The 21,184-nt window shown below is 40.0% G+C and overlaps 1 protein-coding gene across 1 annotated transcript in view; it reads left to right on the top strand.

Moving 5' to 3' along the window:
- LOC117828339 (calmodulin-regulated spectrin-associated protein 2-like) overlaps nucleotides 1-17,159 on the top strand; it is a 37,766-nt gene extending 20,607 nt beyond the window's left edge. Inside the window, exons 3-5 of the mRNA XM_034705384.1 lie at nucleotides 12,196-12,357; nucleotides 14,842-14,913; nucleotides 17,097-17,159. Of these exons, the coding sequence (XP_034561275.1) occupies nucleotides 12,196-12,357; nucleotides 14,842-14,913; nucleotides 17,097-17,159 (297 nt within the window). The remainder of the gene's footprint in view (nucleotides 1-12,195; nucleotides 12,358-14,841; nucleotides 14,914-17,096) is intronic.
- The last annotated feature ends 4,025 nt before the right edge of the window (nucleotides 17,160-21,184 follow it).

Below are 21,184 nucleotides of genomic sequence, written 5' to 3' on the forward strand. Positions count from 1 at the left end.
TTATTGGGAAGTTGACAAAGAAAAAAAAAAATCTGGGTTTTTTTTTCACACACAAAAAGGTGGAGAGATAAAATTCCTCTGCAGATTTAAAATCAGGTAGAATTAAAAGCTTCATCTTCCCCTCTGGTTTAAAGTACAGTAAGATTAAATACTGAAGAAGTCATCGTCTCTTAAACTGAAGAGGAGGGATTTAGTGATCTACAGATCTGAACACATGAACCTGTTCTTCTTTAATACTGACTACACATGTTAGATCTAATGTGGCTGTAATACCACTTAATCTATAATGAATATAAGCTGCTGTAGATCAGGACGTTTACAGAGTTTAAAGATGAATCCATTAACCTGAGATTAAATCTAACAGCATATTTATTAGTGATACTACCATAGCCTTTTATTGCAGTTTTGAGTTGCTCATGAATGAAACATCACGTCAATATGAAAAGCTCTGACTGGAACAATGAAGTAAATAGAATAGTAACACAATACAACAGCAATAATGGATTCATAATTAGAATTTATTCAGTGTCTGAGAATAATAGAATCTCTGCATTAGCTGAGTGTGCAGAAATCTGTTCATGGGAAGCCAATAAAAGTAACGACACAGATTGATTTAGTCTTTCTCTGCACATTTAGCTCAAACACTGCAGACAAACAGAGAGCCTCAAAGCTGGCAGCACTCAGATAATCTGCAGCACTGTGCTCTGTTTCTTTATGAAGGCCCAGCTTTGGGCTGCAGAGCTCATGCACTGTGAATGTGGACAGTAGCAGGAAGATAATGCACGTGTTCATGGACAGAGATGTTCACTCAGTCTGAGCGACGCTGAGTTAGCTTCACGTTTGTGTAAAATCAGCGGTATTGCCCTTTAAATTCAGTGTTTTTAATGGCTGTGAAACCTTCTGAAACACGACTAAAGGATTGGAGAGCGTGCAGGCACACCTCCAGGCGAGGTCCACCCCTGGCTGGTTTCCATGATCCTGTCCCCAGATAGAGTTCTAAGGTTAGCTTTGAGGTTTCCATATAATTGCTAGTTTTGGGTTTTGGAGCATATGGAGGAGGAAGGTATGCTGCTTAAAAAGCTCCACTCCCACAACCGATGCCAGACCTCGCAGTTTCTTTTTTGGCATTTTGTGAATCTAAAAGTGAACATGGGGATGTGTGTGTGTGTGTGTGTGAAAGTGTGTGTGAAAGTGTGTGTGTGTGTGTGAGAGAGAGAGCTTTTATATTTCTGCTGCAAATTGGACAAGCTGTTATTGTTCCATCTTCTCTGCATTAAAGACAAAAGACTGCAGAGAAAGGAGGATTTTCAGATAATTAGCAGAGATTTATTAAGAATAGGAATGCAGCTTTTTGCACGCGAGTTTAGTTGACACAAAAAAGGAAGTCATATAAAACTGTTGTTTTTGTTTTGACTGATTTCCTGTTCCTTCTTTGTGTTTTAAACTTTAAAGCTATGTTGCGTTTTCATTCTCTTGCCAAAGTGGTTAGCTCATTTTGATAAATGGGGATAATAAAACTGTAATGTTGTGTTTTTATGTCGTCATTAATCAAACCTAATCCATGTAGCTCCAGAGTAGAGTATGAAACAAACAATGTTTTCTATTACCCCAAAACAAAATCTGCTTTTCAACCAGAAAAGATAGACCACAGTTAGCCTGTCAGCATGGAGGAGATTCCTCTTGTGCTGTTTTTGATCGTGCTTTATTGAAGATGGATTCACTGAATCAACACTTGGAAGGAGACGAGCGCGAGTAGCAAAGCTGTTTAACTGGAGACTCTCAGCCGGATGCATCCCTCATAAACGTCTTTAGACCATCATTAAATATCTGATGAGGATATTTTGAAATCTTAATAAAAACTAAACTAGTTTGCATTCCCAGGAACTCCCTCTGTGTTTCAACAGCTGTGTAAACTCCACAAACACTGACACGTTCAGCTGAAGGTCCCCAGTTTACAGGGTCACTTTTAAAACTGGAACACCGGGAGGAGAGACGCATTCACGGTGGGCTGAGAGAAGACTACTGTTACAAGCTGCTAAATCAAGAGAATCACAGCTTCTTCTTTTGAAAAGTACACACACATACAAAAAAGATAGAACAAATAAAAACTAATGAAAGAAAGAGAAATCAAGTGAATCACAGATGTGTGTGATGTTATTGTGGACGGAGGGAGGAATAAAAACACTGAGGTTAATCTACCAATCAGACACGTTCAGCAGTGCAATTGTGTAAATCAGGCTGGTGACGTATGGAGAAAAAAAAAGGAAATGCACCACCAGACCAGTAGAGGGCAGTAAAAAAAAGACGAATGACTGTGAATGGTTTTTGGAAAAATCAAAATCAAGATGTAAAAGAAAATTTGAATTTTTTATTTCTTTTTTTTTAATTTGAAAAAAAAAAATTGAAGACACATTTTGAAAAAAAAAAAATTGAAAAAAAATTTTTGGAAGATTTTTTTTTGGGGAAAAAAACATTTGCAAATTTTTTTTGAAAAAAAAAAAGTTTGAAAAAAAAAATTGGAAAAAAAGTTGACCCCGGAGCCTGTCGAAAAAATTAATTTCCTCAAATTTGAAATTGTGCTTCAACAGCAGAAAAATATGAACAAAAGTGAAAATTTTGCGCCTGCAGTTAAAAACATGTAAAAAGCAAAGAATGAATCAACATGTGAGAGGAGATAAGCGCGAGTAGCAAAGACGTTTCAACACGGCTTTAAAATCCTTTTCAACTCAAAAAGCCGTGATCGCAGAGATCGGCCGGTGTTTTGGTTTAAACGGCGACCCTGTTAACTGGAGACTCTCAGCCGGATGCATCCCTCATAAACGTCTTTAGACCATCATTAAATATCTGATGAGGATATTTTGAAATCTTAATAAAAACTAAACTAGTTTGCATTCCCAGGAACTCCCTCTGTGTTTCAACAGCTGTGTAAACTCCACAAACACTGACACGTTCAGCTGAAGGGCTCCAGTTTACAGGGTCACTTTTAAAACGGGAGCTGAGAGACGCATTCACACTATCAGGCTCAGAGAAGACCGACGTTCAGGAGGTATTAGAACAAGTGAATCACAGGTGTGTGTGATGTTATTGTGGATGGAGGGTTGGATAAAAACACTGAGGGTACTCGTTCAGCATTGCAGGCCCCACCCCCTAAAGTCCCTGGACCTTGGGGGAGACTAACTACCCAGGGACTAAAGTTGGACCCTGGTTCCTGCGGTCGACTGTATATTTGTTTGAAGAGAGCGTTCACCTTTTCACTGCTTTCCCCTCAGCTCTGCTGTACTTGTTCTGACCTTGACTAGAGACCAGAGAGCGGCACAGCTGAGAGCTTTCCCGTGTCCGGCTGAGTTAGCGTGAAGTTACCTGCGGCTAGATGCACTCATTTTTAGACATTATGCTGCAGCGTGGAGCCTCTGAGACTGGACTGGAGAGTTTTAATACTGGAAGCAGACTGCATTTCAATATTACATCACCCCAGAGTTCAGGATGATTCTTTGTGTGTGTGTGTGTGTGTGTGTGTGTGTGTGTGTGTGCGTGTGTGTTTCCTCAGTCCTGAGGAGGTCCAGGAAACTGCAGTAAAGTCATTTTCTCCTAAAGACTTTGAGGGAGATTGAAAAAAAAGAATCTTGCAGAATAAAAAGCGATCATGAGGCTTGCCCTGCTCCAAGCTGTTACTGTAAGTTGTGGTAAAGACATTACTGTAGTCAACCCAGAACTCTCTGCAGAAGAACATACTGTGTGTGTTTGTTGATGTCATGGAGAGGGGGAGTACTGTGCATCCTCTAGGAGCTGATTCAAACCAAGAATCTAAATAAAGCTTCAAGTTAATTTCCAGCAGAGAGACCGGCGCTGCGTTTTGTCTCTTCACGTCCTTTGTGCGATTTGAAATCATGCAGCTGTGGTGGATTTTCATTTCTGCTTCCTCACAGAGCAGCTGTAATAAAAATGAAGAGTGTTTGCTCTCGTGTCTCCAGGTGGGAATACAGATGAGCAGCGATGTAGCAGGACAATAAAAAAACAGGATATTGACTGTGGAAGACGTTTCTTCTCCTCTCAGGAGAAATTAAAACAAGATTTATGGATGTAATCAGCTTCGATGAGGAAGTAAACTATGCAAACTTGTGTTTGTTTGTTAGTCTGCAGAATGGCCCACACTTATAAATGCATGCAATTCATTTATGAAAGCTTGATTAAAACAGCATTCTGTCTAAAGGGAATCAGAAAGTAAAGGTGAAAGAAGGACAGAATGATCTAATGTAGTGAAAAAGCAACATTTTCCCTCCTGTAGCCGCCCACTCGGCCCCCGAGTGAGGCATCTGATCCCTGAATGCTCCTGTGAAGCTGCTCAGTGGAAGAAGAGATGTTGCATTGAGCAGCTTTAAGGTATGGAAACATGCAGCAGCATGAACCTGAGTACAGTGATGCTGACGGATGCCATATGTCTGAAAGGTTAGGAAACATGACGTCAGAGTGAAACAGTTTTTATTCCTGCTCTAATGAGAAAGACTAACTCTCTCTCTGGGCAGTGAAGGAGATACCTCTCCTCTTCCTCGCCTCCTTCTAGCTTTCAGCTGACATTTAAAGGCGGCCAGCTGATCCTGACCGTCTGCTGAGCGTTTCAGCTGCTGTACACAATCTGCCTCACATGCATGATTCATGACCGCTGACTGCAGGGGACCTTTACAGAGACGCTCAGACCTTCTCCACATTCACTCACAGAGAGAAGCATCAGAGGCTTTGTTAGAAGGTCGGCTGGTAAACACAAAGATATTTATGGTTATCATTTCATCAGTTTGAGTCTGGAACTTTATTTCAAAGACTTGCAACATTATTGAAATTGATCAAATTGAAAGTCTTGATGAAGCTTGAAAATGAACAACCATGGGGCGCTGTTGGCCTCGCGGGTTAAGCTAGCACCCCATGTACAGAGGTTTCTAATGTGCTATCTAATAAAAGCAAAAAATTCCCCAAAATATAACTTAAAAAACAAAATAAATATCAAACATGTGGACTTTTGATGTTAATAATATAATAAAATTGTAATCCTTACATTTAGTTTTTTTAATTCATTCATTATTTTGTTTTTGCTACAACTTATCATTCTTTTTGGGAAAATTAATCCTAGAAAAGATCCCAAAAATGTTCATATAGTTCCTATTTTCTCTCCCTTTTTTATTTTAAGCACTTATACTTCACACTGCAACAAGTTTTTAATCATCTGACTGATATATCAAACATTTGAAATACTCAAAAGCACAATCAGTACTGGATTTTGTAAACGATGCTCTACTTTGAGTCCTACTTTGTTTTAGTAGTTGTTGAATTTAAAGGTGACATATCACGCTTGTTTCATCAACATATATTGGTCTAAGAGGTCCCCAAAACATGTCTTTAAAGTTTATGCTCATAAAAACACTTTGAAATCAGATTCTGGTCTGCCTGAAAAACCCTCTTCTTTGGTCCTCCTCAGAACAGTCTGTTTTCTCTCTGACCACGCCCCCTCAGGAAGTGGATGTTCCTCGGCTGTCCAGCACGTTGATCTAATGTTTCCATGTTGGCTGAATATACACGGCTGCTCACAGACCCACGTTACTCCAACCCTCTGAATCTGATCCAGAATCTGATCCTGACGGAGAGGCGCCTGCAGCAGGACCTTTCTGAACCATTGGTCACAGATTTAGTGTTTCTTGTTGTTTTATTTGTCAGCATGTCGACGTGTGTCTTGGTACATGGCTACCAACATGTAGCTATGTGGCTATGCTAACTAGCGCTAGCACTTTTCCATGCAAACTAAAAATCATCCACTAGATCTTCAAATCTGCAGACGTGGGGAGTCAAAGCGACCTCTGTGTTTATTAAGACAGCCTACAACTAGCATGCCTCCCTCCTAAGCTCCTTGTTAGCACACATGTGTGCAGGGAATGAAAAACGGAGGAGGGGTTGAGTTGTATTTTATACAGTCTATGGACTGAACAAGCTCCGAGCTCTGACTTCCTGTTACAGACCGGATGGCGTTGTGACGTATGAAAAACACTGAAACTGATACGGCTGGTTTCAGCACACATTTACAGAAAGGTGGAGAAATCAGAACAGGGGCAGAATGGACTCTTTTCATTCTCAGGGGGTTTGTAGACAGGGACACAGATTTCAAGTAGAGAACCATTAAAAAGTCAATTTTACATGATATGTCACCTTTGAAGTGTTAAAGCTTTATTAGATGAGGTTGTTTTTATGTGTCTTTAAAAAAAAAAGTCTAAATATGATCTGTGTGTCTTAGATCTCTACACTGGCTTCCTGTCCGTCAGAGAATAGAATTTAAAATCCTGCTGATGGTTTATAAAGACCTGAATGGTATCTGGACCTCTGAGGTCATCATCAGGTACTGGTCTGCTTTCAGTCCCTAGAGTCAGAAGGAAACATGGTGAAGCAGCGTTTAGTCATTATGCTCCACATATCTGGAACACACTCCCTGAAAGCTGCAGGTCTGCTCCAACTCTCACCTCTTTAAAATCAAAGACTAAGACCTTTTTATTTAACACTGCCTTCCTATCTTAACTCATTTTATTTTTAACACATTTCTTATTATCCTTTTCTTTTCTGTTTTATTATATTTGTCATTTTAATTGTGTTCTTTTATGCTTGTCTGAATGTTTCCAATGCTTTTAATGTTTTAATGTAAAGCACATTGAGTTGCCCTCGTGTCTGAAATGCACTATACAAATAAAGCTGCAATGCCTTGCCTTAACCAAGCGGCAACCTCAGGTCAGTGTTAATTTTGGCGTCTATTTTAGATTTAGATTTAGTCTTTAGACTAACATGTCTGTTAGCTTTAGTCACATTTGAGTCTTTTCAGCCCTTTATAGTTCTAGTCTAGTTCAGTCAGACAACTCACGTTTAAATTGTTTATTATAGCAGCAAATACATATTCATGTTTGGCGCCCAGGCTCCGGCCTCATCACTCCCTGCAGATAAGTTTACATGCAGACTTTGAGGAGTGATGAGCAAAACATACTGAACACCCCCGGAGCCTCCAGGTGGAAGCTGGGGAGGCGGCGGGGAAGAAGAAAATATCAGCAATGGCATGCAGCAGCAGAGGCGTTGACAGGCAGAGGGAGAGATGGGAGATTTTTCCCCAGTTTAAATGGACCGCCAATTTGAGAGGCAGAGGGCGTGATTGGATGATGGTTATGAGAGTGGGACATGTGACGTGTACGGCATTGCAGCTCGAGTTGTCTGCCTGAACTAGCTCGCAGGCGTCGCTCCGTTTTTAATTGATGAAAACTCAAAACATGTTAGTCTTTGATTTTTGCAGAAACATCTTCACTCTTTAAATAATTCATGTAGTGGATCAGATATCAGTATCAGGGTTATACCAAGAGTTAAAGTCATCAACACTCCTTTAACACTTTTATGTAATATCTGAAGTGAAATAATTCAGCCTGGCCCTGCTAAAAGTCTAGAGACAACATTCTTGATGTGACCACTGCGACTGTGTTTTGATTCTCTTGATTCACAGAAAAATGCCAGAATTTTACGACGGTCCCTGAATGCACCTGCAGTGACAGGCACACTGCACAGACAGTCAGCTCACTCTGAAATGCATCTGCATCTTTGATGACGAGGAGTTGATCCAAACTTACTGAATGTGTCTGATGTTTCACCAAACTGGATTAAATCAAGCTGTAGACGCCGAGCTTTAACAGACCTCCCCTGTTAGCGAGGAGGCTAAAGCCCCGCCTCTTCCCCTCACACTACCTCCACAGAAGTTAGGTTGAGTTCAACATTTCCAATATGGCACCCTCAGACAATCAGCTTCAAAACAGGGCTGTGTTTGAAACTTATTCACTTATTGTTTTTTTTAAATGTGTTATATAATTAAGTAAAGTGGATGAACTGAACGACCTGACTGTGAAGTGTCTGCTGCACCCTTCATCACTTTAATTACTCTCTGAAGCATCGTGTCTGTAACTCTGACTCTTCAGCTCTTAATGAAGCGTCGGTTTGTCATCCTCTAAAGTGCACAGGACTCTTAAACAGCGTCTCCCTCACACACAGCAGCCCGGTGTCATCCAGCATGATTAAAGTCTGCAGGTCTGCGGTCTCGTAAACAGGATTATCTCTCCTTGTTGTCGTTTCATCCCATCAGACTTCAGCAGCTGCTAATCGATATCCTCAGATTGCTCCTCTGAGGTGGAGTGAGAGGAGGCCTGTGAGGGTCTCTGTCTCTCCCCTGGCCTTTGTGAAATCACCTTCTCTCTGAGTTGATGATTTGTTGTTGGAGAACAGGCCAGATTTGTTACCGCAGCTCAAACTGATAGCAGGATGTTTGTGTGTGTGTGACTTGGATAATGTTGTGCTCTGTTTGGACAGTCTAAATACAGGCGGAGAGGAAACATGTTGGCAGTGTGTTATTAAATGAGACTGGTTTGCTGCGGGGGTTCCAGATCAGAGATAGAGGAAATGAAGCATTTAGCTAATTCAATTTCACACAAGAAAATCAACTAAGAGCTAAAAGTGTACTTTAAGCTGCTAACTGCACAGAAAATAACACTCTGCCATCATTACATAGATCATGCATTTACACATTTACAACTGGAGGACAGAAGATCTCATCCTCACTGTTTCCAGCTGTCATCACACAAACTCACACAGACTCACACAAACTCACACAGACTCACACAGACTCACACAAACTCACACAAACTCACACAAACTCACACAAACTCACACACACTCACACAAACTCACACAAACTCACACAAACTCACACAGACTCACACAGACTCACACAGACTCACGCAAACTCACACAGACTCACACAAACTCACACAGACTCACACAGACTCACACAGACTCACACAGACTCACACAAACTCACACAGACTCACACAAACTCACACAGACTCACACAGACTCACACACACTCACACAAACTCACACAACTCACACAAACTCACACAGACTCACACAAACTCACACAGACTCACACAACATGAGAAATAATAAACCAATAAATCATTGTTATAAACGTTTTTTTTAACTACAAATATAAATAAATAAGAATAATAGAAAATGAAAAATATTAATAAGAAATAAAAATAATAATCATAATCAAAAATTAAAACATATATTGAAAATAAGAATAAAATAAAAAATAAAAGAACACTGAATAGTCAAAAATGAAATAAAATTAATACAAAACAACAAAAATAAATTAAAAAAACACCTAAAAAAGACCCTCGTAAACACAAAGTTATATGGCATGTTAACATTTTCCACATTCAGTTAATACAAATGTTTACAAAGTGCTTTGAGAAACAAAGCATGGCAGAATTCAGGAGGATGACAGAATATCCCTTTAACAGACAGAGAAGGGAAGATAATTGGAACAATGCAAACATGAGAAATAATAAACCAATAAATCATTGTTATAGAGGGTTTTTTAAAATAACAAATATAAATAAATAAGAATAATAATAAATATTTTTTAATGATAAATAAAACAAATTAATAATAATAATCAGAAATAAAAAAATAATACAAATAAAAATGAAAAAATAATTATAAATAAAAAAAATTATACAAAACAATAACAAAATAAAACAAAGCCTGAATAAGACCCTACTAAACACAATGTTATATTACATGTTAAAATTATCCACATTAACTTATATTGCTCTGAGTGCAAATTAAAGTGTTATATCACATGTGAGTGTCTTTTTTTAAATATCTGTTGGATATGTAAATATGCTTCAGTATGAAAACAGTCCAGATTCCTTTATTCTGAAGTTTCTTTGGACCTTGGGGAATGTTTTATGTAAATCCTGAAGTATTTTCTTCCTCTTTGAACTTCTCTTTCAGAACACAGCAGCTGCTTCATGATGTAACGTAGTTAGTTAGCGAGGGCTAATTATCAGTCGGTCTTCAAAGTGAACGACTGTTTCTGGTGTCTCAGTCATTCTCTGTAACCTCGTCCAACACCTCAGCCTCCTCCCTGTGACTCCTCACGGCTCCGTGAGGACATGTCAGATGTCTGTGTGATAACATGGAGTGGACACTTATCACAACCTCTGACCTGTGTGTCTGTTTGAGCGCCTCATACTCTTCAACTTCATGACACAACTTTAAAGGATGAGTTCATGAGTACTTGTTTTTCAATCCAACTTTTATTAAATGATCATTTATGAAAGGTGTTAACTTTGTGTGCCTGATTTGTCTCAGCCTGTACCTGTAACACTAACAGAAGCTCAGCTGACCCTGCAGAGAGTTCATTTAGATTAACCTTTTAAATAACAACAGTAAACTTTCTCAAAGCTTACTGTTTGTTCATGTTATCTCCTTTGCGTCTTATTTTTATTTTATCTTAACAGGTTAATTAGTACAAGTTTATATTTTTTGTTTGAGCTCAAACCAATAAATTAACAAACAATAGAAGCTGGAATTTATTTTGTAATACCAAGAAACATTGCAGATAAGGAAGAAAGATATTGTTTCACCACAAAGTCAGGTAAACATTAGTCCTCCTAGACTCATTACTACATGAAAAAAACTTTCCTGTGCTTCTGAACAAACTTTAATTTAAATTGAAATGTAATTTAAGAGTGATTTTTGCATAAAATACATATAATAAAGAAGACAATACACAAAGTAACACACAACAAATAAAATATAATTATTACAATATATTCTTTTTGAAATTAATTAAATTTATTTTGATTTAATGAAATGTTTTATCTATTTTATTTTTATTCAGCATTTATTTCTTATTTCATATACTAACAGAAACCCTAAAAATAATTAGAGTTATTCTATTAATTAAATCTATTTTTATTATTTTTTTATTTAATTTGATTTATGCATTTAATTATTTTATTTTATATTTATTCTGCATTTATTTCTTATTTCAGAACACTTAAAAATAATACTTATAAAATCAATTCTATTTTCATTTTGTTTATTTTATTCTCAATGAATTAATTTTGATTTAATGTAATTTATTAAGATAATTATTTTATTTTATTTTTTATTTAATCATTCATTTAATCATTTTATAATTTTATTTATTCAGTATTTATTTCTTTTTCATTCCTACTTTCTATTTATATTCTTATATTCAGACTTTATTGTGTATGAGACTGAATTTCCCCCATTGGAAAAATATAAGTACTTCTGGTTCTGGTTCTGATTCTGATTACTTTAAAAGGTTTAAAACTTGTCTGTTATTTTCCTAATGAATCATAAAACTGGTCACCACACCTCTCCAAGTTCTTCTTCCTTTTCCTTTGAAGCCCTCACAGAGATAAACCCGACATGAGGAGTTGGTTAATGATTTAAATTAACAGACATGATTTGGCCCTGATCATGATTGGATGAATATTTATAGTTTTTCAGGATAAACCCTTCGGTCTTCAGTCCGTCGGTCTGTAGCGGTCTATAATGGACCCAGACCCTATTAGCCGGTCTGTGTTGTCAGGCAGATGTCTTATTCAGGCTGTTCAGAGTCTCAATGAGCAAAGTGGGTCTTGTAACCAGGGATGAATGTGCTCGTTTCCAGGGCAGCGGCCACGAGGGAATGTTTGAGTGAGGACTCAGATGTTCAATAGAGACAAGGATATTAAGACCTGAACCAATACCATTAATCACTGACCTTTAGGGCTTTGCTACCCAGACATGCAGAATATCAGGAAATACTGCAGACTGTTCAAACGTCCAAAGCTTTATTTAACTTTGTGAAAATCAACAGACTTTATAGACCTCTAACAAGCTTCAGTGAAGTTCTATTTTGAAGCAGGTTTTAAGAATGAGTGAGCTGCTCAGTCAGATCCCTATATTCAGTCTAACTCAATCACTTCTTATTGGTTTGTCCATGTCTCCTCTTCTGTCTCATAAGACCTGACAGCTTCAGGAAAATGCAGAACATGCTGTTATTGTGCATACCTATGCGTTAGCTTGATTTTGTTAGCTAAGATGCATGTTTGCATTCACTCTGTGAACTCTAATTGGCTTGATCTTTCCTCTCAGAGGACCGGACAGGTTTCAAGATCCAACATTTTGCAGGACATGCTATTTTTGTGCATCTTCATTCAGATTTTTTGGGAGCAGCTCCGTCTGTCCCTGAGATGAAAAAGCTGTGAGTCTGCAGGTCTGTTGCAGGTTTGTAGTGATGCTTTAACTCAGCTCTGTTTTCTGTTTTTCCAGAGTGCTCACCTGGCGATGATCGACACCCTGATGATGGCGTACACGGTGGAGACGGTGAGCGTGGAGAAAGTGGTGTCCTGCATCCGTCAGTATTCGTCCTCAGACCCTGAAGTGGAAACACCGTATGACACGGAGGATGCGGTGACAACCTGGATCAACAGGGTGGGTGTTATTTCACGAATAAGTGAACTTCAGCAGAACATGGTTTGCTATTTTCCTATCTCTTCGAGGAGCAGGCTGCAGACTCTCTCGCTCAGGGCGAGAGACTCAGACTCTGCTGTGCACGGTGGGCTGCAGGTTGTTACAGTGAAAACAGTGACCTAAATACCTTCAGATCCATTATACCTGTCACACTTTGCTCTCATGCCTTGAGGTTATGCCATATGACATGTGCAGGTGAACTCACAGCTAAGACAACAGCATCAGTATCTGTCCTTAAAGCCCCTTTAAGTGTATTTCTACGTGGCCTTTATGTGCAGATGGCCCGGGCTCATTCAGACCCTGCTGCAGGGTCCCGTCTGTTTACATTCCTCTCGTAGGAACTCTGGGCGGCTGCCAGCTCTACGCTTTACACACACACACACACTCACAATAGCTAACAGGTGTGGTCACAGAGTCCTGCTGGTCGGACATATGGCTCTCTGCTGAAGTCTCTTTGTGCTCCAAGAGTTCACCAACAGCTGATCCTACTTTAAAATGATCTGTATGACCTTACTGTACGAGTTAGTCAATCAATCTTTATTTATACAGCACCAAATCCCAACAAATGTTCTCCTCAGACTCTTCTATTACTAACAAAGACCCAACATCAAGACCGGATCAGATCCAGTCCCCTCTTCCAGACAGGACTCAGTCTGACCTCATCTTAATCCACCATGAGCAGAGCACTTTGCAGCATTTAGCAAGTTACAGTGGCAAGGACAAACTTCCTTTAACAGGCAGAAACCTCCAGCAGGACCAGACTCATGTTAGACACACATCTGCTGAGACCGTGTTGGAGAGAGGGATAGAGGGAGATGAAGAGAGAGAGAGATGATAGTGGGGAGACGGATAGTAGTAGTTGTAGCAGCTGGAGTCTGGACCACGTCCACAGCAGCAGAGATCCAGAGGAACCTACGAGACAAGGGAGCTCAGGGACTCCAGAAAGGTCTATGGTTAGTAACTTTAATGGGACAGGAAGAGTTAAAGTGAGAGACAGGCAGAGAGAGGAGAGAGAGGGAAAGACAGGATCCCAGTGTGTCAGTTTATCCGGCAGTCTGAGCCTATAGCAGTCTAAGCCTATAGCAGTCTAAGCCTATAGCAGTCTGAGCCTATAGCAGTCTGAGCCTATAGCAGTCTAAGCCTTTAGCAGTCTGAGCCTATAGCAGTCTAAGCCTATAGCATTCTGAGCATATAGCAGTCTAAGCCTCTAGCAGTCTGAGCCTATAGCAGTCTAAGCCTATAGCAGTCTGAGCCTATAGCAGTCTAAGCCTATGGCAGTCTAAGCCTATAGCAGTCTAAGCCTATGGCATTCAAAGCCTATAGCAGTCTAAAGCCCAAGATCCACAGGATGCGTCGCGTTACGTTACGGCTGCGCCGCGCACGTCGCAGCAAATAGGTTCCCATTCAAGTCAATGCTCTAGAGTCCACAGGGCGCGCTGCGGCGCGTCTCAGCTCCGTCTCTGGAGCGTTCCGCCGCGCCGCTCTGCCAGAGATACGCGGGGAGTCTATTTTCGCCGCTCCCCGCGCCCAGCACGCGTCAATCGACACAGAAATGATCGAACTATCCCGGAAGTCAGGCACGAGGATCGTATGCAACATCCGCTCACTTTCAAAATAAACACCATGTGCAAACACAAGATCGTAAATTTCACCACTTCTTCAACATTACGTCATAACCTGTGGCATCGGGCCAGACGTCAGTCTCAAAAGATATCCGACACCATGGACGAGGAAAAGTTTATACTGTGTTGTTCTCGCGCGTTTTGGAGTTCTCGAGGGATCTTGAGTTTCCTGCTCCGGAGTGCGCGCCGCTCCAAACACGCATCCTATGGACCAGGGCGAAAGCCCCGGGACGGAGCAGAGCCGTGTCACAGCCGTAACGCGGCGCACACGCATCCTGTGGATTCCCCGAGTAAGCCTCTAGCAGTCTATGCTTATAGCAGTCTAAGCCTATAGCTGTCTAAGCCTATGGTAGTCTAAGCCTATAGCAGTCTAAGCCTATGGCATTCAAAGCCTATAGCAGTCTAAGCCTCTAGCAGTCTATGCTTATAGCAGTCTAAGCCTATAGCAGTCTGAGCCTATAGCAGTCTGAGCCTATAGCAGTCTAAGCCTATGGCAGTCTAAGCCTATAGCAGTCTAAGCATATAGCAGTCTATGCTTATAGCAGTCTAAGCCTATAGCAGTCTAAGCATATAGCAGTCTAAGCCTATAGCAGTCTAAGCCTATAGCAGCATAACTAAGACCTGGTCCAAGCCTGATCCAGCTCTAACTATAAGCTTTATCAAAAAGGAAAGTTTGAAGCCTACTCTTAAAAGTAGAGAGGGGGTCTGCCTCCCGGACCCTGACTGGTAGATGATTCAAAGGAGAGGGGCCTGGTAACTGAAGGCTCAACCTCCCATATTACTTTTAGAGAAAATTGAAACATGTTTTTTTTCTGTCTCTCAGGTAAACGAGTATCTGAAAGACTTCATGGCTCAGGAGCAGAGGAAGAAGGAGACGCAGACCACCGAGCCCACTGTAAGTCCTCATGTGTTCTTCTCTCCTGTCCTGTCCTCCTGTAATAACGACACGTGGACATGTACAGAACACGTCAGACTTGGCGTCACTTCACTTAATGGATTTATTGAGAGTTCTCCTTTTGACTGACAGATATCTGTCCCCCTCTTCTGTGTCGATGTGAAGTCTGGGGCCAGAGTCCTTAAAGTCTCCGTTAACGAGGGGGAGCTCACCCACACACGTGTGTCTAAGCTTTGGATGAGGAGTCATCTGTGTTTACTTAATGAGAGAGAGGGAGAAAGCTCGGGTTCATCCTCACATCACAGTCAGTTTATCTGCCCTGACAAACACTCAGACCTCACTCTCTTTATTTGTGCCTCAGCTGACAGATCCGCTCTAATCAGGCGGGCCGTCATTTAAATCCAGCCCGGCCGTGTCCAGAGAGCCGCCCGCAGTCTGAACCAGTTGTATAAGTGAGTCTAGGATCAGCAGTGGTTTCTAATAGGACACAGACATGTTTGGCCTGTGTGGGATTTTTCCATCTTATCTCTGTTTCTGTTTGTATCTGGAGAAATCTGTGTTTGGATTTTGAGCCGCTGACTAATGTCCTCTCTCTTTGGTGAGAATAAATGAAGTTAAACTTTTTTACAGTCAGACGGACACAAAGCTGTGACCCTGCACTAACAGAATGCAAAGAAACACTTATAATTCAATACTTTTTAATACTTCTGTCTTACAAAATTGTGTTTGAGATGCATGATCTAGAGTTTTTATATTTATTTTTCAATTCTTTTTAGCTTTTGAAGCAAAGACTGTTATTTGTTGTAGGCTTTAGCAGTCATAGATAATTATACTTGATTAATAATAATAATAATAATAATAATAATAATAATAATAATAATAATAATATTTATAATAATACAAAATAAAGTAGTAATAATAATGAAACTTTAAAAAATATTATTTGTTATTAAATAGTTATATTACTATCATACTCACATAATAATATTGAATTTTTAAATTAATAGATAAGAAAATACAATAAATAATAACAATATTAATAAAACAAAATAAAGTAGTAATACGAATAATAATAGAAATAATAATAAAACTTAAAAATTTGTATTTATTATTAAATATTTATATTAATATCATACTCACATAATAACAATGAAAAACTGTTTAAATAATAAAATAATAATAATAATAGAAAATAAAGTAATTATAATGATAATAATAATGATAATAAAACAACTTAAAAAAAATATTCTTTATCATTAAATATTTATATAAACATTTTAAAATTAGAATAAATTCACAAAATCAGATTCCAGATTTTATTTTTAAAGCACTTTATATTCAATGATATTATAACACAAAATGCTGAACATAAAAATAATAATAGGAGTTATAAAATAGAAGAAATTCAAAATAAAAATAGAAGAAGACCCCCTCACCCCCAAACCCACATGTGCAAATTAAAAGCTTTAATATAAAGGTTTGTCATGAGTAGAGAAATAAAATTAGGGACTGATTCTGCAAGTCTGATCTCCTCTTGCATGCTGTACCAGAGTCACAGCAAAGACCCTGTCGCCTTTAGTCCTCAGTCTAGACTTAGGAGGAGCCAGTAGAGCATTACTGAAGGATCTCAGACTGAGTCCTGACTCATACAGGGATAAAAGCTCAGAGATATATGGAGGGGCGAGTCCATGTTGTGATTGAAAGTATCTTAAATCAATCCTTAAAACAACAGGAAGGGAGAGGAAATAAAAGCATGAACTTGTTTTTTCTAAATCTTTACATGATGGACTTTTAAATATTTCTGAACTGATAAAAACAGGACTGGACATCTTTCTTTATTATAACTCAGAACAAGAATAAGTGAGATTTTACACTGATGGTTTCACATGATTTTATAATTTAACTAAGTTTTTAATGATCTAAGTTCTTCTGTAAGCTTCTGTCCTTCCCTTTTATATCATTTCTCCTGCTTCACCAGCTTCTCCTTGTTCTCTCTGTGAAAGGAAAGTGACCACTGTTTGTTTTTTAATTGATGTAGTGTTTCTAGAAAGTCCCACTGACCCTTGAAAGTCATGAATCCCCTCAACACATGTTAGACAACCATTAGAGGTTCCAGTTCACCCCCCCTTCACTGCATCTCATTAATCAGACACTCTCAGACACTCCCTCCCTCCTTCTCCTAGGTCATGCCTCCTCTCCTAGCCTCCTCTCCTCGCCTCCTCTCCGTCACAGTCAACACACCATGACATGTCTGCGCCCGTGAAGCTGCTTTGTAGAGACGTTCAGAGAGTTAGACAAGTTACCTCAGGGAGGGTATCGCAAACTCTGTCCTTTGTGTTTCAGCCTGCAGAGGGTTGAACTGGAGCGGCAGTGTGTGTGTGTGCGTGTGTGTGTGTGCGTGTGTGTGTGTGTGTGTTTGATGCTGATCCGAGCAGTCAGTGTGCAGACGCGGCACTGCATGCCTCAGCTATCCCTCATGAATACACGGTTGCATCACAAAAAAAAGTGATATCGCATCATTTCATCATCACACTTTGGTAATGCTCGCTGAACCAGAAAACTTTCTTCTTCCATCGGAGCGTCTGAAGTTATGACGCCTCCTTTTTTTTTACAGTGTCACAGACTGAGGGATTCACACGTGGAGGCAGGGCTGCTCAGGAAGTGTTAACGCTGTTTGTTTGGCCCCCGAGCCTTTAGAGCTGGCCCTTCAGTCTCATCCCTCACCCTCACACGGCAGCTCACACAGACTGGTGTGTGTGTTGTGAGGGAGTGTGTGTGTGTGTGTCCTCGTGGTGACTCTCTCTCGCTTGTGACTGACATTGGTTGATGCAGTTCTTCTCTCCTTTAGATGAACTACAAAGCTCCTAAATCAGCCAGTTAGACGGCCTGCAAAATAAAAATGTATTGGCTGATTTTAAAACAACATCAGGATCTTTACATTTGCATTTTCAATCATTCCCAACCCAACATCAAGACCGGATCAGATCCAGTCCCATCTTCCAGACAGGACTCAGTCTGATCTCATCTTAATCCACCATGAGCAGAGCACTTTGCAGCATTTAGCAAGTTACAGTGGCAAGGACAAACTTCCTTTAACAGGCAGAAACCTCCAGCAGGACCAGACTCATGTTAGACACACATCTGCTGAGACCGTGTTGGAGAGAGGGATAGAGGGAGGTGAAGAGAGAGAGAGAGATGATAGTGGGGAGACGGATAGTAGTAGTTGTAGCAGCTGGAGTCTGGACCACGTCCACAGCAGCAGAGATCCAGAGGAACCTACGAGACAAGGGAGCTCAGGGACTCCAGAAAGGTCTAAGAAAAGAGAGAAGAGAGGGAGAGGAGAAGAAAGAAAAAGAGGAGAAGAAATGGGGAAGGAAAGGATAGAAGGAAAGGATGGGATGAGAAAAGGAGACATAAAGGATGAAGAAACATGGAGCGAAAGAATGAAAGAATGAAAGAAAGAAAGAAAGAAAGAAAGCAAGAAAGGAAAGAAGGAAGATAAGAAACAAGGAAGGAATGAAACGAAAAGGGAGAGAGAGAAAGAAAGAAAAAAAGGATGAATGACAGACCCAAAAAAGGAATCTACGAGACAAGGGAGCTCAGGGACTCCAGAAAGGTCTAATAAAAGAGAAAAGAGAGGGAGACCAGAAGAAAGAAAAAGAGGAGAAGAAATGGTGAAGGAAAGGATGGGATAAGAAAAGGAGACAAAGGATGAAGAAACATGGAAAGAACAAAGTGAGAAAGAAAGAAAGAAAGGAATGAAAGGAATAAAAGAGAGAAAAGAGAAAGGTATGAAAGAAAGGAAGGAAAGAATGAAGGAAGAAAAAAGAGAAAGAAAGAAAGGATGAATGAAAGGAAAGAAAGAAAGAAAGAAAGAAAGAAAGTAAGAAGGATTAAAAAAAAGAGAATGAAGTAAAGAAAGCAAGAAATAAAGAGGGAATGAAAGAAAGAAAAGAGAGAATGACAGAAAGAAAGAAGAATGGAATGAAAAGAACAGGGAAAGAATGAAAGAGCAAAAGAAAGAAAGAAAGAAAGAAAGGATGAATGACAGACCCCAAAAAAGGAATCTCCAGCAGAGATCCAGAGGAACCTACGAGACAAGGGAGCTCAGGGACTCCAGGAAGGTCTATGGTTAGTAACTTTAATGGGACAGGAAGAGTTAAAGTGAGAGACAGGCAGAGAGAGGAGAGAGAGGGAAAGACAGGATCCCAGTGTGTCAGTCTAAGCCTATAGCAGCATAACTAAGACCTGGTCCAAGCCTGATCCAGCTCTAACTATAAGCTTTATCAAAAAGGAAAGTTTGAAGCCTACTCTTAAAAGCTATCCCTCCCGGACCCTGACTGGTAGATGATTCATATATGAGTGTGAGAGGGAATTTGGAGATTTAGGAACACTGTGTCATGTTTAATCAAACAGTTGGAGCATCATAACTTATTTCCAAACTTTGTTTATGATGTTCAGAGGAGAGAGTGTGTCTGTTCCCTCGGCAGTCTGAGCCTATAGCAGCAGAACTAACTACAAGCTTTTTCAACTTCTTCCTCCCCTCCTCTTCCTTTCCAATCAGATCTAAAATAAATAACTGTGTTTTTGCCAAACTGACAAACATTTCAGTTCTTTGAGAGAGAAACAGAAGCATATGTTCGTGTTCTGGAGTCCTCATGACTCAGAGAAAATCACGCCTTTATCCCCCTCTTCATCGGGCAAAACAACGCCTATGAGCATCCTTCCCAAGTGAGCACTTGTGAGTATCACCCTCACACAGAGAGGAGTCTCTGGCTTTAAAGGAGGTGAGGATGAAAGTTTGATGATTGTTCTCTATAATTAGCATTTGTGTTAGCGACTCTTTAACGTCTTGAAAAGAAGAAGCAGTAAAAAACAGAAGTGCATTCATGTTTCAGAGATCATGCACTTTTGTTTTGCTGATGTGAAGCAGCTCCATCTCTCCCCCCATTGCTCCCACCTGCCGGGACCTCCCCCCCTCTCTGTGTCTTTGCAGCATGACTGCAGTGTGAGTCACGCAGCCAGCCTCCGTCTCAGACAGACTCAGGGAGATGTTTTATCCTCCTGGGACAACACTGGAGAGCTCACCGGGTCAAGAGGGTGTTTTTATTTTACCTTACTGTACTGCACCTGAGGGAGGGAGGGGAGGGGAGGGGAAACCACAGAGAGGATGTCAGGACAGAGGACAGAGGAGAGAGGACTAATCCTTTCAAGATTCAAAGCTGAGCTGCAGACCAGCCGGACATGTGGACTGGCAGAGGGAGAGTCGAGTAGAGAGTCGTAGGATGAGTGGAGTTGGGTGGGGTGCATGCATGAAACCACCACATGTGTGTCCTCTGTAAGGCGATGATGGATGGAGGCGCCTCTCCCCGGGGGTTTGATTGGTGGTTATAACAGATTTGAGACTCTGTTTGACCCCGCTTAGCCCTCAGTCTTAGATCATTACTTAAGATGCAGACAGCCTTCATCTCCTTCATCTTATCCTCAAAGTGGGGCAGCAGGGTTTGAAGCTGTGTGTTTGAGATTCATCATTTTTAAACGGTCAGGTTGACCCCTCAGAGGAGAGATATTAAATGTGTCCTAAAACATCAGGTATAACTTCATATCAAATCCTCAAATCGACTCCTTTGGTTCTTATCTTCATGTTTATCCTGCACCTTTAGATAGATCTCAGTAACAGATAGAACCAGGAGGGATCACACTCTTTGTTATGATTATGTCTCATGTCGTGTTCCCCTCACGTCAACCAAATGTTCAACTCTGTCAGTTTGGCTGTGTGACTGTATGAGGTCGTGTTTTGGGGAGCGCTCGGCCTGCAGAGAGACGGTGAGGACAGAGGTTGTCTCCTTGTGTACTTGTTTTATATATCGTGTCAGGCTGAGTAACATGAACAACATGCAAGATTTACAGTTACCTTCTTTTTCCTGTTAGAATTTATTTTAAAGTTCCCTTTAAAAGTTCCTCACTAAGAGAGACAGCTTTCTGTTTTCATGCCCCTAAACTCTGAACTCTCTGCCTCTGGAAGTTAAATAGACGAGCTCTCTGAGTGATTTTAAAAGTAAAATTAAAAGTTACCTTGTTAATATGGCTTTTAAATTGGAGTAATTTATTTTTAGCCCTGGACTGCATTATTATAATCATTTTAACAACATTTATTTATTTAAATATTTCTTTTATTTATCTGATCTTTTTTACTTTAATTACATTTTTATTTTGAATACTTATTTAATTAATTTTACAGATTTAATTTTATTTTATATTTAAGTATTTT

This window comes from Notolabrus celidotus, chromosome 2 (assembly GCF_009762535.1).
Source record: "Notolabrus celidotus isolate fNotCel1 chromosome 2, fNotCel1.pri, whole genome shotgun sequence".
In the NCBI taxonomy this organism is placed as follows: Eukaryota; Metazoa; Chordata; class Actinopteri; order Labriformes; family Labridae; genus Notolabrus; species Notolabrus celidotus.